The following is a 17,978-nucleotide window of genomic DNA, read 5'->3' as shown; positions in this document are numbered from 1 at the left end:
TAAAAAATTGCTTAGCTAAGCACAAAACCAGGCTACTTCTGGAAAAGGTTCAGAAATAATTGTAGGGAAGAAAAAGCAACCCCTTGCTCTACAGAAAGCAGAAATCTTAGATTCTCAGAACTCCCCACCTAGTAAAAAGCTTAAGGTGAAAATAGTCCCCTCTACAGACAAGACAGACATAAGACCAAATTCAGCATTAGCACCAGTGGTTGCATCACAAATGCCTGCTGATGCTGGTTAACTAACTTGGCACCAGTTTCTCTAGTCAGATCTTATTTCAAAATAATTGCACATGATTTGTTGACCATTGTTACTGTTACTGAAAATGGGCAAAGGCAAAAATTGCTTATTCTGACATTAAAGAAGCTTGAAATAGAAGTTGTCTAGGTCAGCTGCTAGAGCTAGCCACTTTTCTGAAACTGGGTAAAAGCTTTGTGTCCCAGAATGTCTTCCCCCCCCCCCTTATTCTTGCAACAGATTACATGATTTGGATGTGTCTGTGATTTGTAAGCTTTGATGCTACATTGAGCAACAGACCCTCAAGAACATAGGAGTCAGTTTACAGACAAAAGATAACTGCACATACTATTGTGCTGTCTGTCCAGGTGTAACAGTCTTAGATGAGTACAGCTATCAGTACATTCTTCAACCTTACTAAACAGGGATTTTTTTAATCTAGTCAAAGACTGGTTTTGTTTGGGGTTTTCTTCTGGAAGAGAGATACTTGGAAGATCCTGTTTTTCTTGTCAATTAGCACTGCTAATTCAAATAAGTATTTATCTCCTAATGAGACATTCAGTTTACTCTGTAAGTCCAAAGTCAATATACACCTTTCTTAAACCTTGCTCATCCCAAAGCTCACCACAGGCTAATGGGTGAGGGCTTTGCAAACTCAAACTGTTAATGGATATTTAAAACATGCTGCACCCCATAAAAATTTGCCCCAAAAATTCAGAATGTACCTGTTGCTATGAGTTTCCCGGTGGCTAAAGGTTCAATTAGTCTAGGCCACCAGTAAGACTGGAGGTGTACCTCTTGGGACCATAGTCATCTGGAGTTGAGTTGAGTTACAGTAAAGCTCAAGGCACAGTGAGTCTCATTGTTATGTTAGAAATTCTTAATAATCAATAATCTATTATCTGACTGCTGTTTGACAGGCCCATGCATTGACAATGAGGTAAAATTGGCCCCGGGTAGGCAGCTTTTCTAAAGGAGGAACACAGCTGTGTTTTAGATTTCTCCGGACAGAATAGTTTCTACTATCCTTCAAGTCCAGTGGATATTTAAGAATGCACATCATATGATGTATCTCTTTTTCTCTCATATATATATATACAAATTTGTATATATACCCACTTTCCTGGATTGTGGGAAAAGCTTTTGTCTGCTGGCATGTCAAGTCAAATAGAATACCTTAATAAAATGCACTTGCAATTAATAACCCTTGCACACAGCAGTTACTTTGTTACGGTGGGATTCTCCTGTGCCAATAAATGACTGAAGACTGTGTTGCTATCAAAGTGTGAATGTCTTAAGACATAATTGTGTAACTCTCATCTCTTTTCAGTATGTAAAAATGATTCTTTGAAAAAAGCAAGAAGACCCATGATCTAAAGATTAGTGCTTTGCTGTCTTCCTGGTCTGCTAATAGTACAGAACAGTAATTCTCTGTCTCAATAAAAAACTAAATCAAAGTGTTGCTGCTAGGGGGTGTGTCCTTAAGTGCAGCATTGACTAGCTGCATAAAGGACTGTGCAAGTGATCCAAACACTCTAAACATTCGGTATTTTCAGCTGCCAAAACCACTAATTGTGTAATGTCTATCAACTAATCTAAAACAACACTTCCCTTACTATAGGAATTAAACTAGAAATTGAGAAGATGAGTGATGGCTACGACCATTCCACCTGATCCCTTGCTGCTGGGGACTAAAAGAAATGTCACTTAGTCCAACAATTAGTGTCTTTTCAACTTCCAAGGAATATTTCATTTTATGCTGAGAGAGGAAGATAAGTTACAATCATGAAGCTGTAGAGCGATATGGAGTTGAGCATCAGTAGTCTAGGGAGATTTTGTATCCGGTATATTTTCTTTCAGTGAAGAAGTGGGGAGGGTTCATGTACTGTGAAACCCCTTCTCACCCCTTTTTCTGGCTTGCCTTGGTTTTGGAAGCAGTACAGAGAAGACAGTTTTTTCTGGAAAAAGAGACCATGGAATTCACTTATTTGCTGCTTCCCCCCTCCCCCTTCTTTAAAGTAAATTCCATGGCAAATTAGAAATTCTATATGGATTCCAATATTTTTGAAAGTCCAAATGAAACTTGGTGGCATGCTAAACTTCAGAGGAGCTTAAGACAGAGACAAACAAGATTTGAAAACCACAAGCCAGCACACCTGTGAATTTACTAGAGCACAGTGATCTGTCTGCTCTTGTCCTCATCTTGAATTTAGCTTTACAAAGCTTAATTTACGTGAACGGCATGGAAGCCAAGATATAAAGGGTTTTTTTCCAAGAGTACTAAATAGAAGAAAAAAACTACTCAAGCAATGTTAAAGGCATAAAATTAAACATCACAAGAGCTTAAAGCTTAGTTTGTCATGGCTTTATAAAAAAGTAGTGTGGGATTTGGGACTTTTCATACATTTTTTAATAGTAAGGCCCATGGAAAGAAGCCAGACTGAAATACTGTGTTAGGCTATACCAAGTTAGCATTATTTCACATTTCTGTGTTTGCTGCCTTTGTATTGATGGTAAGGTAAATAATTTTAATAAGAATTCCAAATGTTTATTAACACTGTGCATATGCACCGACATCAGGCTGTGACTGGGCAGATGTCATTGTGTTTGTTAATTACATCATAGAATCATAGAATCATTAAGGTTGGAAAAGACCTGTGAGATCATTGAGTCCAACCGTCAACCCAACACCACCATGCCCACTAAACCATGTCCCTAAGCACCTCATCTACACGTCTTTTAAATACCTCCAGGGATGGGGACTCAACCACTTCCCTGGGCAGCCTGTTCCAATGTTTAACCACAATGTAATTTATTACATTTAACCACAATGACATCTAAAATGTCTTGAGAATGTAATTATATATATAATAAGGAAAGCTGCATTAGAAGTGCACAAGGATGCAAATGTTAGTTCTTGGCAAAGAAAAGAGGAACACTTTTTTTTGAGGAGCGAAGTTAGTCCCCTAATCTTGGACATGCCAATGCAGGTCAATTAGAATTTTTAATACTATTGCAACAGGACTTACACTGACATTTTAATCGCTCCAGAATTGTGAATCAGTGAATCCTTACTGGTGAGAGGAAGGAATACAAAGCTGTCTGAACTTGTGGCATTGCCATGTAGTGAAACCAAACTGGCATTTTCCATGGTTTGTTTTTTTCTTATGATAGTCATAACTTAAAAGTTATATGAAAAATGTTTCCATTGTAATATGCCAAGTAATAAACCCAGCAGTCACAAAGCTTATCCTGGAAATTTCATTAGATCTATTACGTCCAAAAATAGAAGTATTTATAAATAACAAAATATTTATAAATAACAAAGTTCAGTTCTGTTCATCACTTGAAAACCCTGCCTGATTTTTTGAGTACTTTGCAATATGAGCTCTTTTTAATTACAAAGAAAGGAAATTTAAATAAAAGTATTATTTCAAGAGTTTTCTAACATGGTTTCACTGTAAGTTCCTGAGCTACTGAGTGGGATAAATCAAAACTAATAAATCTGAAGGTCTAACTGAGGATATTTAGACTGTAATTTACCATTAGAGTAAAAGCTTGATTTTATTAAGAATGCTGTGCATGTTGTATGTGATATTTCCAACCAGTTGTCAGGTTGAGGCAAGCATTGCTAATACTGCTGACAAGTTATGCTATTAAAGATGGGCTGTGCTTCCTGTTGCATGCATTACACTGACACTATACTTTCTTTCCTTTCCTTTTCTCCTGTGCCATGCTTGCTGTGTAGCAAATGGAATCTCTTGCAGTAAGTTGAAGTTCTTTCATATTCTTTGTCCATCTGTAGATGGACCAATACACCCCAGTTCTACTGTTTTACTTCTAAGCATGTTTTCCTTTTTTGTTATAGTTTTACTGTAGAATACGTGGTTCTACATGCAGTGTCTAAAATAATTTACTAAGGTGTGTTTTGTGAAATCTAAAAATACTGTGCCAAAACTCTGACACCTTCGTATGCTGTTTTAAATGGTCATTTACATAACCTTTTAAAAATCAAGCCTTTGAATGGATATAATATGCTGGAGTGGAAGATAAAATTTTCTGCTATTTTAAAATTCATAATTTTCAAATTGCCCTAATGAAAAACTGAATTTATAGTTGACAGTTATGTTTCAAATTGCTTTTGTTTATATGTTGATGAATAGTTTCACCACTATTGGTTTCTAATACTTTTTCAGGAAGAACAAAAATTGAGCTGCTTGATATGGTAACTAAATACTGAATGAGTCAAACTTGAGTCTTCAGTTTGACTTTAGTTTGTCTTCATTCAGGTTAGCAGCCAGAAGGGTGAAACTGAATTATTGTTCTCCAAGGACTAAAAAAAATCGTGTGTTACATGCCAAGCTCTCATGAGATTTTTATTTTTTTCAATTATGTTATGCCGTGTCCTGTTTTTCCATTAATTTTTAACTCCCTGACAACTTGAAGTATATGTGCGTTTAACTGCTACGTGGTGTTGCCAGTTGTCCAAAATTTGAATAGAATGAATCTGATCCCTACTGGAGAACCTCGGGCTGTGTCCCTACTGGTGAACTAAACAGGACCAGGCAGCAAGCATGTGTCCACAGGCTGGCGTTAGGGGTGAACGGTTAGCACCTTCCCTGGCTGGGGCGCCAGCCAGCCCCTGACATGCCCGAGCATGGTTTGAGAGAGTACAGAAGCCAGAGCCATGTGCAGGAGGTTGTATCTAAACAGTCACTCTATTTTGGGAGGAGAAGGGTTAGCCACAGAGATGCAAGCTTGGCAGTGCTCCATGGCTTCAATTACAGAGAACAGCCTCGGGACAGGTTTATTTAACAGGCAGCATCCCTCATGTCCTACCTTTTCCTTCTCTTGGCCACTGATAGGTTTTGTCCCTGCCCACAAGTCAGTTCTGTCCTAGCAGGTCGCACATCTGTTCCCTCCCTTTTTTCCCCACCGCGGATCTGCTGGGCCTTTCTTCAGCTCCTGTGGGTCTTTGCAGCTGTATCAGGCCTGGTGGGATTCCTCCCCTCCATTGGGGAGGGAATGCTCTGACCCTGCTCGCCAGTAACAAACATTAAACATACCGACTCAGATACGAGAAAGAGTTTATCCACCCACAACAGCACAGAGCTCAGACCAGGCAAATATACAGTGCTGAACTCTGCTGCTGTGGCAGACCAACACTGAAGTGTGAGTAGCCCTGTCAGCCTGGCCTTCACGAGCCCTGCCAGGTTGGTGCCCGCTGGCTTGGTGCTCTCCCCCTGCTCCCGCTCTCCTCCATAAACCTCCTTCGGAAGAAGGCTAGCTCTGCCTTGGTTTGGCAATGCTGTTGGCTGACTGTTCATGGCTGGGTAGGTGGTGTCCGCCCTTCCCTGACAAACAAAGCTGAAATTTGCCAAAGAACCCTTCTGTTGACCTCAGCCCTTCAGCCTTGTCTAGCTGGTACAGAAATTTTGGGAACTGGAACACTAAGGATATGGTTCTAATTTTGACTTATTAATAAAAAGCCTGGCGCCTATATATTGAACCATATGTAAACAGACACTTCAGTCAAATTAATGTTTATGATGTTTTTAAAGTACTTTTTATTAGTATTTGTGCTGGCAACTGACCACAATTCAGCAAACAGTTGAAGTACGTGCTGGTAGCTAAGCATGTATGAAGTGCTTTAAGGAAGCAAAGTCATTAACGGCATCTTCTTCTTTTCTGCCATGTTTGGCATGAAACTCTGCTCTAGTTCCTCCAAACAAATGGAAAGATCACCCTTGGTCACTGTGCCTGTAAGAGAAGACAAATCAAATATGGTTTGAAGTCTGTAAGGCTTTCCTGCCAAAGGGTCAAAAGGCTCCTGACTTGTACTTGCAGAATTTTCACCTCTTCCATAATTTGCCAAAGATTAAATATTCCTCCCTTCCCCACCATGATCCAGCTGTGGAACTATGAGATTCCCCCTCCTGACAGACACACGGATACCAGGACCATGAGCATATTAACTTGACTTCTCTGGCAGATGCGCCCATTGCATGTTACTTCAGTGTGTCTGACACCTTTTCTGTGGTGCTGCGCATTACACTGGAAGAAACAAGTTAATATTCATAGAACAGTATCTACTTAATCTGGGAGAATAAATTGTAGAAGTCAGATGTCCTCTTACACATGAAACTCCATCCATCTGTTGTATGGCTCCTTTAAGACAGTGGAAAATCCATGAGCTGAGGTTTAAGTTGCAGAGCTGGCATTTCCTCCTTCCCACTCCTGGCTGGATTTATTGCCCCTCTTCCTCTCCCCTCAGAGAAGCAGGCAGGAGCTTTGACCCTCTTGGAGAACTGTTTCATTGCTTCTCTCTTGGATTTCCATCCTCTCAGAAGAGGTCTTTGACCATTTCTGAAGTTTCAGAGTTTTATGTTCTATACAGCAAAGTAATTTCCCCCATATTCTGCCTCCGCTTTCTAGCTGCAAACTGGAGGCAGTGAAGCTAACCTAGATAAACTGCTTTGAGATTGATGCTGATGTGTGCTATATGAGAGCTAGCCATCATAATTTTGATTCTCAATGTCATATATGACTTACCTGCAGAAGAAAGAACGTTACTTGTTTTCTGAAATAGTATATGATCATACTTCAGTAAAACAATGTTTTTTTTGAGAACTGAGCTATCTCAATGTTTTATTAGTTATTGAAAAATATCCCAACCCACTGGTCTGTATTAATTATTTCTTCTCCTTCAAATCTTTCCTTAGCAATTGGAACTGTGTCAGAGATTATATAAACTGCATTTCCAGCTGCTGTTGCTTTTTCAGTCCTACTGTAAACTTATTGGACAAGTGCATGAAGTCAGTTCCATGCCAGAGGTATGTAACAAGCTACAAAGTCTTACACAGAAAATACCACTTTATTTTCATGTTCTTACTTTTCTTTCTATGGACTTACACCAAAGATGACACTATTTCACCCTGAATATAAGTCTGCAGGCAAAACCCTTCAATATGCCAGCATCTGCATTAAAATATAGTCAAGATGCTGTATTTTTTGTAAGTGACTGTACTTTCAGAGACTGGGATCTTTTATACATTCAGTGTTCAAAAGTAATTTCAGTCAGTGGTAACAAACTAGAATGATGTATGAAATCTTAACTTCACTCACACACTTTACATGTGGGGAGGGCTCACACTGTGTGAACATCTGCAAGTGATTTATTTTTATTTTAATTTTAAGTGAGGCCTTAATTTTTAGGGAAAATGAGCTGCCTTCACACATAAAGAAAATATCCTTTACCTAGATCATGACTGATTTTATCTGAACTTTGTGGAGACATTTAGACCAGGAGTACTTGTTAGCATGACAATAACAAAATAATTTGGTAAATTAATCTTAATATGGATGCAAAATTAAGGTTTTTGCTGGAATAAGGTATTGTAATTTCCAGCCATATAAACTGCCTCCATTGCATGTGCATTATACTAGAAACATCTGCAGCAGTTTTTGACAAACAGCTATTAAATGGTTTTGCATCCATCCTCTCATACCTGAGCAAGCAAAGGTGTGTAGTGTAGAACTACTTTATATTTTGACTGCAAGTGTACTGCCTGGTCTTGTTCTCTGGATAAACAAGTCAAAATCGGTTTAATGTTTCCAAAGAGTATTAAATCTATTTTTAAAATATAATTAACTAAATACCTTAGTGTCATAAGTCTTTTTAATTCTGTAATTTTTACAGGCTTTCTTGTTTAAATGTTTTTGACACAGCACACTATCACTTTTGACCCAAATAGCTTTCTGTTTTTAGATAAATCTATGTATCTTACTTCAAAAAACACTTCACAAGAGTCAAGTTTATTTTCAGGAATTGCATAAAATATGTAATACTTTGAAAGATCTTTGAGGTGATCACTTTGAGTTGAATGATCATCATTTAAGGAAAGATAGTAAAATAACTTGCCGTTCCATAGATATTTTTCTCCTGATAAGGTGTATATATTTTAAACTATTAAGGGATAGAAGTTCCTGTACTTTGCTTGTAGCTGTAAAACAAAATTTCAAGCTCTCAAATGTATTTTATTACAGATTCTAGTAGTTTACAGATTCTCTATAAATGGAAATGGTTTGTTTTATCAGATGTGCTGTAGCAGTACAAGGAGTTTGAATACTTATTGTATCTTAAGGAACTGTGCTGAAGGCTGGCTCATAATGTGACTGGGCTGTTCACTTTTAAGAGAAGATAGGACAGCAGGCATCTAGTCTGAGAGTAGTCTAAATTTTAGAAGTATTTTGTGTTTCTTATAAGAGGATTGATTTCTGTAACTGTATTTCACAGTTACGATTTTGTGGGGTTGTTATAAATAATGCAGCCTGTGGAACCAGGGAACAATAATATGACGAACAGCTGTTTCACCATGAAATTCACATATTTTGCTGGGGCCATAAGCTATTATTTAAAGGAAGTTCCATTGTTAGTTCATGTGACTGGTTATTTTTAGCATGTATGAGCATGAAAAGGCAGATCTTTAGAAACGAACTGTTCACTTACGAATTATTTGAGAGTCTTGTGCCATATTAACTTTTCGGCCTGACACAGGGTTATGCAATTCCTGTCCATCTGTTAATCATATCAGATCCTGCATGTGTTTTGTAAATAAATAACAAAGTCATTGATAGGAGAAGTATATGTTTCCTTAAACTTTTTCACTGTGATGTGAAAAAAGTAGCAGGGGTGAAAAATAAAAGATTGTTTAGATGTGCTCTTGCATTTTAGCAAGCCAAAAATACAGCATAGGGTTAATGGCAGCACAAAGCTTAAAAATCTCTAGTTTGTGTTTTCCCTATATCGTAGAGAGCACAGAGATCAAGAAATGTCCTTGTGTTGAAATGGGGTCTTTTCCATAATGTGTACATCCAATGTAGTAGTAAGAAGGGACTTGAAATACCTACTCCATTTGGTGCCTATGGAGAATGAAAATACCCACCTCTCATCTTTCTCCTTGGAACAGCTGTTAAATATGTCAAGAGAACTGAGTGAGTTGAAGAAAAATCTTAAGGATGCTACTGCTGCAATCGCAGCTGAGCCTCTGACGACAGAATCTGAACCCACATTCAATTCTACGGAAGCAGCTATTCAGTCCATGCTGGAGTGTTTGAAAAACAATGAACTTGTTAAAGCCATCCGACAAATAAGAGAATGCAGGCAAGTTTTGCCACACGGCTCATATTAGTCTTTCATGTTAATAGAATAGCATGCATTTATTATCTTCCTGACTTTATACTAAATGTAATGTGCCGAGTCAGCATAATTAATTTAGTATGTTTCAACAAGGTGCATGGGGGCATTGATATTATTAACTTTTGCAGGGGTGTGCCACAAGTAACACTATCAAATCAGTAACACAAACTTGTATGCTTGCGACAATGAAGATGTTTAATTACATTGCATAGATCAAAAGTACTTCTGTGAGGCTCTTAAGAATCTTTTTACAGAGCTAATTCCTTACAGGCGTATGTCACTGGCATCAGCTAACATTCAGCCCAGTTTCACTTTCACTTATTTGAATGAGTTTTCTTAAGCTTTTTTTTTAGATAATAGGAATTGCGCTTTTATGTGATTTCTGTGCCTGATACCAGAGTCTGAATAACAAATGAGTAGCATAAAACAGTGAGTTGCTTTTGGCTTATAAGCGTGTGCCAGTCAGTTCTCCTTTTAGAGATCTCTATCAATCACCTAGTTTCCGTCCGTGCTAATAAACCCATAATGATACACACATTCTTTTCCTGTTTGATTGCAGGATTTTGTGGCCCAATGATATCTTTGGAAGTAGCTCTGACGATGAAGTCCAGACACTACTGAACATTTACTTCCGGCACCAAACCTTGGGTCAGACGGGCACCTATGCACTGGTGGGCTCCAACCAGAGCCTGACTGAAATCTGTACCAAATTAATGGAACTGAATATAGAGATCCGCGACATGATTCGCAGAGCTCAGAGTTACCGGGTCATCAATACTTTTCTTCCAGACTCCAGCATTTCCGGCACAAGTCTCTGACAGGACTCTTGTGTCCTCTTGCAAGCTGGGAGTGCTGCCCTGTTGGAGTGAGGTGGCTCAATGTCTTCTCAGCCTTACAAAGGTTTGGTCAAACTGTACTCACTCTTGTTACATTTAGGGTTTCTTCTAAAAAGATATGGGCTGAACTTCAAATGTGTAGCAATACTGTAAGGACAAAGGTAGCGTAGAGCATCCGGGACAACATCCTTTGTTCTCTGTTGCACAAAAATCAGTTAGCATTTCACTGAGCAACAGCAACTCACTACTGAAGAAGTGACTTCCATTGCATACCAAAGCCTACTACACTGAACAATACTTCCTTTATAGCAAATTAATTTTAGGTTGGCAAAAGTGCAATGTTTCCTTCACAAAATAATATTTTTTGTTAAAAAAAAAACAAAACAAAACTTGTACATTTTTTCCTTTTTTCTCTTATTTGGTTGAGTGAAAGATGGGCAGAATGAAGCTGGCCACAGAATCTTGCAAACTTGTTGGTCAAAAGCTGAGAGCCTGTGTATATGAAACAAATTGTAAATGGACTACAGTTTAATGTACACTGTAATTTGAATATGATTACTGTATCTTAAAACAACAAGCTGCTATGAAGTACATTTCCTAATGTTACTAGGCTACTGTCTCTGAAGGTACTGGATCATATTGCAGAGGTCTGTTCTTAGGCCCCCAAGCATCATGAATGGTCTTGGTAGATTTTCTTTTTTTTTTTTAAGGACCTTGGCTGCTTTTTACTAGAGGGTTGCTTTTATGAATATATTTATACTACTAAAGGATGGTTGATCTAATTTAACTTGCCATTTTGTAGGAGAAAGTCCCATCACAGAGTCAAATCTTTTGAACTGTTATGCATGCATATTTTATTTAATATGAATTTTCAGTATAAAAAGTAAAAATATTAACGTGAAATGCAAGTTCTCATGATAGGTTTCTTTAAAGAGATGTCTTATTTTATTTGTAATGTATATAAGTCATACCTGTATGTTTTTTTCTTACATTTAACTGCTGTCCAGTGTTAAATGTATGCATGTAAATCTGTTGCACATCTGAGACACTTTTATTCTGACAACTATGTAACTTATTCACTCTGTAAATACACTTACCGTTTTTGTGAAGTAACTTTGGTTGATATTTGGATCAGTACATCCATTTAACTAAAATATAAAAGTCATATATAATCACAATGGAGTATGTGCTGCTTGTGAAGACTGTGTTCTTGTCTGAATCTATACTGTTGAGGATGGTATCCATGATCAGCAGCGCCCAAAAGACCCTTTTTCATCATTTATGGTGTTCATTACACTGAAAGAAACCAGCGAGAAATGTAAGGATTTTTTTGTTAGTCTGTAGTTACAACTCAACCAGGAAGAGTATGTTGACTAAAACAGTTTCAAAATTGAAAAAAAAAATCCAAAATGGAGCTGAAGGTTTGTTTCTGTTAAAAACATCAGTAACGGTCCCATTCATTCCAGCGTTGGGTTTCAGTGGGGTTTTTTTCTCATGCTAAAGGTAAAAGCAAAGCTGTCCAGCCTGCAGTATCAGCCTCAGCTCTGAGAAGCCAGTAAAGCCCTCTCCCTTTCAGCCCTTTTTCATTTTCAAAATGCTTGCACAATTCTACCTCCACTTTGAAGGTCAGCCATGAGATCAGATCAGGTTTCTCAGGCCTTTATCCAGTCGGGTCTTGAAAACATTCAAGGATGGAGAGTGCACAGCCTCCCTGGACAACCTGTTCCCCTTGACTGTCCTCATGGTGGAAAAACTTTTCCTTTATCCAGTCTGAACCCATCTTGTTTTATCTTACGCATGTTGTCTCTCATCCCCCTACCATGAGCCACACTGAAGGGCCTGGGTCCATCTTTCTTCAATAACCATAACCTGGCAGACTACTGTTAGGTCCCCCTGTTCCTTCAACATCTCACAGAGCAGGTGCTCCAGCCCTGTGACCAGCTTGGTGGCCTCCACTGAACTCCTTACAGTTGATCAACATCTTTCTCATATAGAGAGCCCAAAACCGGCTACAGTAATCTAGATGTAGTCTAGTGAGTGCTGAGTAAAGGGGGACAATTGCTTCCCCTGCTCCACTGCCTCCGCTTCTGTTCGTACAGCCCAGGATGTTGTTGCCGCCCTTTGCTGCCAGGGCCTGCTGCTGGCTCCACACCCAGCTCACTGCCGACCAAACCCCAAGGGCACTTTCCGATGAGCTGCCCCCCAGCCAGGCAGTCCCCTGCCTGTGTTACTGCAAAGGGTTCCCTCCATCCAGGGGTAGAAATTTCCTCTTGTCCCTGCTAAGTATCACAAGGCTCCTGTCAGCCCATCCCTCCAGTCGGCTGAGATGTCTCCAAATGGCCGCACTGCCCTCAGCTGTATTGCCTGGTCCCCCCAGTTCAGTGTCACCTGCAAACTTGACAAGTACACTCTGTTGCCTCTTCCAGGTCACTGGTAAAGATGTTGAACAGGACAGGTCCCAGGACAGACCGCCTGCTGTACGCCACTCATTCGTTACTGTTCTGCAGGTAGAGTACAATGCATTAACCACTACCTTGAGCAGCTTGATTCAATTGGTCCTCCACCGAGTATGAAGACCTCCAGAGGTTCCTTCCACCCTAGAGTATTCTGTGATTCCTCACAGATACAACAAAACCCATGATGTAACTGTCTAGCTTTCTTAGCATCATTTATAAACTTCAGATAGAGTAGAAACCAGTATATTCCCAACAAAGCCTCACTGAAGTCCCAGGACAACACGAACTGCAGTAATGTCCCACTGTGCTTCTACACCACCAGTAGTTTAATTAGGATTCCTCTGACTGCACTTTGTCTCCATGAAAGCACATTAGGTTACTCCCTTCAGTTATATTTAAGCCACCTAACCCTGGAGATACCTTAACATGACTGGAAAGCTGCCGAGGCACAAGGCTGTACTTGAATTGGGGGCAGAGGGACTTGTTTTACCTCTTTTGGGACACATGAAGTCTAGAGAATTTGTTACGCTTTGTCACAGGTACCCCAGCTCAAAAGGTTTTTCCCCTCCACACTTGGAAAACATGGGAAGCTTACACTTTTCCCCTCATATCTTACAGACATAGTCTTCTGGCATATAGTCTTTAATTGTCAGGCTGCTGTGATTTTTTGTATACATTTGACAGAGGCAGTGGGAAGAGACACTTGCAGATGCATTTACCCCAGACTTTATGCTCCAGAACATGTGCATCTTCCACACTAGTTCAGTTTGAGCGACTGAAGGAAAAACTTGCTCTCACAGTTTTAATCTTAGCATTCTCTAAAGGCAGACTAAAAGCAAAACCTGTTTTCTTTAGGAAGTCAAACAGGTTCTGTTTCCTTCCAGATATACTTTCCTCTTTCATCCGAGCAAGATGAAACTAAGGGGTAACAAACTAATGCAAACTTTTATTGAACTTTATTCACAGCATATATACAATGAAGTCACGTACTTCATACAAGAGTCCTTATCCATTATCCAATGCCAGGTCAAAAGCCTAAAGTCAAAACATTGCAAGAGACTGACAAAGTGCAAATCAGAAGAGGGCACACGGATCAGACAATGTATTTGAAGCTGTAAGTGTTATCACAGGACAGCTTCTTGCCTTTGCAGCGGCCACAAAGTTCTTGGCGATGAGGTCTCTTGAGATCAATGTGTCTTTTCTTCTGAGGGCAGGAACAACGAGTCTTTGAACAGGTCTTAAGAAACAAGACATTTTATTAGTAGTAGATCAAAGGTGCTCACTCCGTGTTAGGCTGACATTTAGTTTTCCTTAATCGTAGCAACACATTTGGGCTGATAAACTTAAGAGCTCTTGTGATAAAAACCCTGTTGAGTTAAGCTGTAAGAGCCTTCTCACCTAGAAGCACAAAACCCTACCCTAGGTGTAGCTAGGCATAACACTGTGTGGACAGAAAACCATTCGTGTAAGCCATCTGCGGGAGGAGGGAGTCCTATCCCACCACACCTTTCCCAAATAACATTTCCTAGTACTTTGATGAAAACTAGTTCTCTTCCAGATAAAGTCAGTATCGAATTCAGCAACTGTAAACTATTAGAGTATATGACAAACTCTGGCAGTCTTACCAGGATACAGAAATCTGTAACTTACCTGGCACTGGATTGCTTCCACCCGATAGGGATTGAAGCCCTTCTGACATTTGCGACAGAGCTGCTTGAAGTACACCTGAAAAAAAGCAAGCTCTCAGTTACTATAGAGGCTTACTCAGGGTGTTCAGTAGGGGTACCTAAGTTTGGGCCAAAACATCTGATTTGTCACAGATTTGGTGCCATTCTTACAAGACTCAGGAGCAATAAATGACTTGTTAACTACCTTGTTGCTTCCAGAAATGCACCACACATAAGCACTCTCCCATCTGGTCTTGCAGTCTTTACAGTGGAAATAGCCATACTTCTGCTCCAAAAACTGCAGAGAGAAAGTTCACTGAGCAGCTTCCAGCACCACAAAGAGCACCCAGCCCAGCTTCCTCATTACACCACCTGCTTTCACAGGCAGGAGGCTCCACTGCTGCAAGGGAGACAGAGCTGCCCGGGAATTACCAACCCAGGGCGGGGGAGTGTCCAGACCTGAGCGGGGAGCCAGGGTGAGGACCACTGTGCCTTTCCCTGCTCCAGAGCAGATTTCTCTCCGACCTGCTTCGTGGTTTTGCCCCCACCCTTCTTGCCCAGAGCGAGCTGCACCAGGTCCCAGCCTCTCCTCAGGCCCCGGTGTCCCAGCGCTGCACACCTGGAAGGCAGCCCGCCGTCTGGGGGCTGCGGCCTCCTCCCGTGGTGTCCCTGCTGTCTCCTCACTCGGCAGAGCAGCCTCTGCCTGGCCCTCCTGCTGCTCTCTGCTACCATCCTCCGCCTTCTGCTCCTCGGGGGTCGTTTCAGACGCCTCTTCCTTCTCCTGGGGGCCAGTTGCCTCAGGCACCGTGAAGAGTCGGCGGTCCGGCACAGGTGAGTAGAGGGCAAGGTGCCCATGGGCGCGGAGGGCAGCGGGGCTAAGGGGGCAGCCAACAGGCAGCGTGCGCGGCCCCAGCGAGCACTGCACAGCGGCGTCGGCCCGCAGGTTCACCTGCACGCCCACCTCCTTGGTGTTGGCCCGGCGCAGCCGCGGCGCCAGCCCGGGGCTCACCTGTGACAGCAGGGCCTGGAGCTGGGCCCGGCGGTAGCTGTCCAGGTACTCAGAGGGCATGGGGGTGAGGGGACCCCCGAGGAAGGGGCTGATGCCGCTGCTCTTGCTCTGCTTCCAGCTGGGCTGCTTCACCGTTGGGTCCCCGCTGCGGCTTGGCGTGAGGCTGCCCCTGAAACCCTGGTATCTGCTGAAGGGGGAATAGACAAAGCCCTCCATGATCACAGTCACAGACCAGTCGGTCCTGGTTGTCCCCCTGCCCTGCCTTTATCTTAGCTGGAGAGCTGCTGCTAATTGTTGCTAATTGATGGGGAAATTGGCCCCAGCCCGGTGGGGCTAGCTGGGGGGGGAGGGTGACTGCAAAGGGAGGGCTGCGGGCCTGCCCTCACCTCTGCTCCCGGAGCTGTGCCCTGGAGGCTGAGCTGAAACGGGAGCCGACGTGCTTCCCAGCAGGCGGCGTGGGAAGCCTGGACAGGCCGGCCGCGAAGCCCCTGTTCCGGCCATGGCGTGCGGGATTTCCCGTCCTTACCTCACGAAGATCTTTGTGGAAGGCCAAGGCCTGCACAGAGCTAGCTTGCAGCCGCGCCGCCTGCGCGCAGGCCAGCTCGCTCTGCTCCTGGAGGCCTTCACCTCTGACTTCAGGTAGGAATGGCAGCCACAGGGCCAGGAGCTGCACTAACAAATCCAGGGCTGAATGCAGTCTCAGTTGTTTACGCAGCTGAAGATCCTGACAGAGCTGCGTGAGAAGCCCTGAGAAGGGGCTCAAAAAGTGGCACATCTCTGCAAGACCCTGTGCAGAACAGATGTAATTCAGCCATAGCTGGGGCAACCATGGCTTTCGTAGGGAGGGAGGTCCGCTTGCTCACAACTCCTTCTGTTCACCGCCTTAAAAAAAGGAAAAGGGGTTTTGGGAAACTAACAAAGCCCAGGTAATGTGGGTACCCCACGGGCAACTGAGCAAAGAATGCAGGCGATTACATCTCTGAAAAGAAGTCTTTCTCGGTACTAAAAGGTCTGAGCCATCCCCATTGCCCCATTACTTGGGGATTGTCTACATGCAGCTTTTCTATCAGCTGCATTGGTTTAGGAAAAGATGGAATATACTGCAGTTTGTACAACGCTCCGGAGGGAAAACAGTTATCCCGGGAAAAGTGGCTTAATACCTGTATAATGAAATAAATTTTAGCAATACAAGCACTTGCATGTTGGACTAATAGTCCTTCTTACATAATTACATCACTTTAGTTCAATTCTAAGATAATATGGTTAAAATCATATAATTAAATCATCCAAACTATGTATGTGAGTGTTTAGAGACTGTAGAATCCCCAAATCCCTGGACCTGCTGTGATGTGGAATGATTTATTTGCATGACTCCTCACCACCTTTATGAAAGCGCTGCATTATAAAATTCAACGGGCCAACAAGATAGGGGCTAGAGAAGAGCTGGTAGGGATGATGTCTTTAAACGTTCACAGTGTATTTGAGAAAGATCCTTTCAAGTGTCTAAAATAAATCAGTAAGAAACAACATTTTTATGGAACAAAAAGGGGTTGAGATTCAGGAAACACACATTCATCATAGTTACAAGCAATATGTCTCAAGGCTCCACGTTACGCTTGGGTTTTCAAAGCACCGTCTGTATCAACTGAAAGCAAACACGGTATCGCGACGACCAAGTTAAAACTTACGACTGCGGTGTGGCTGCAAAAAGAGTAAGTTGTTAGGGTGCATTGGGAGGGAGATGGAGATCGAATTGGAAACTACGCACCATCGTTCACAACAATGGTATGGCCTCCTCTGGAACATTTGGGGAAGTTACTGCACCTCCCCAGGACACCGCAGGATTAGAAGTTAAAAGAAGTTCGTTGGAAGGAGGAGGGACATGGAAAAATGCCTGTATGAAGAGACACTGAAGAAGGTGACTGATGAGTAAGCAGGTGGTGTGATAGAAATGCGTAAAATAAGGACTGGTGTGCAGAGGTAGGAAGAAACCCCTTTATAACACAAGAGCAGATGAACATCCAGCTAAAATGAAAGATGGCTAGCTCAAAATTGGTGGTGGAAGAATTTTCCACCCAACTTGAAATTATTTTATGGACTCATTGCTGAGGTCAAGAACTTATCAAGTCAAAATGGGAATGGACATGTATATGGAGAATAATAGCCTCTTTATTATAACATCAACAACCGTAATAATTTCGCATCAAGGCCTACAAAACCAGACTAAAAAGATGACGTTGAGACCACCACAAGCAATGACGCTCCATCACAGCGCTGCTGCTCACTGTAAGGCTTCTGGAGCCTTTTCTGGGACATTGCCGTTAACTGCTACTAAACAGTAGGCTGGAATATGTCAACTTCGGATGTGATACTGCATTTCTCATGTAAATAGGGGCGTGTCAATAAAAGAAGCCGGCCGACACTTGGCTCAGGACACCGCCTTTTTGTAATATGACAAATCATTTCCATCCACGGAAGGAAAGCGTTTACAAAAGACGTAGCGCTTCCTCCGCCCGCGGCTCTCTGCCCCCACACCTCTCCGTCCCCTTCGCCCTGCCTCCTGGAGGGGCGGGG

At 42.0% G+C, this 17,978-nt stretch overlaps 2 protein-coding genes across 2 annotated transcripts in view; one reads left to right on the top strand and one right to left on the bottom strand.

Annotated features, from left to right (window-relative positions):
- The window catches only part of FRY (furry homolog (Drosophila)), a 153,591-nt gene extending 142,144 nt beyond the window's left edge, over positions 1–11,447 (top strand). The window contains exons 60-63 of the mRNA XM_009327862.1: positions 3,986–4,003; positions 6,960–7,070; positions 9,207–9,400; positions 9,996–11,447. Coding sequence (XP_009326137.1) covers positions 3,986–4,003; positions 6,960–7,070; positions 9,207–9,400; positions 9,996–10,254 — 582 coding nt within the window. The 3' untranslated portion in view covers positions 10,255–11,447. The remainder of the gene's footprint in view (positions 1–3,985; positions 4,004–6,959; positions 7,071–9,206; positions 9,401–9,995) is intronic.
- Positions 11,448–13,821: 2,374 nt separating this feature from the next.
- On the bottom strand, positions 13,822–15,620 carry ZAR1L (zygote arrest 1-like). Its single transcript, XM_009327733.1, has 4 exons — positions 15,015–15,620; positions 14,601–14,693; positions 14,379–14,453; positions 13,822–13,965 (listed from the first exon to the last, which is right to left on the bottom strand). Exons 1-4 carry the CDS (start codon positions 15,618–15,620, stop codon positions 13,822–13,824), a joined length of 918 nt encoding a protein of 305 aa, XP_009326008.1.
- Positions 15,621–17,978: the final 2,358 nt, after the last annotated feature.

This window comes from Pygoscelis adeliae, unplaced genomic scaffold (genome assembly GCF_000699105.1).
Source record: "Pygoscelis adeliae isolate BGI_AS28 unplaced genomic scaffold, ASM69910v1 Scaffold14, whole genome shotgun sequence".
In the NCBI taxonomy this organism is placed as follows: domain Eukaryota; kingdom Metazoa; phylum Chordata; class Aves; order Sphenisciformes; family Spheniscidae; genus Pygoscelis; species Pygoscelis adeliae.
The sequence above is the reverse complement of the archived record's forward strand: the minus strand, read 5'-3'. Positions and strand labels throughout refer to the sequence as shown.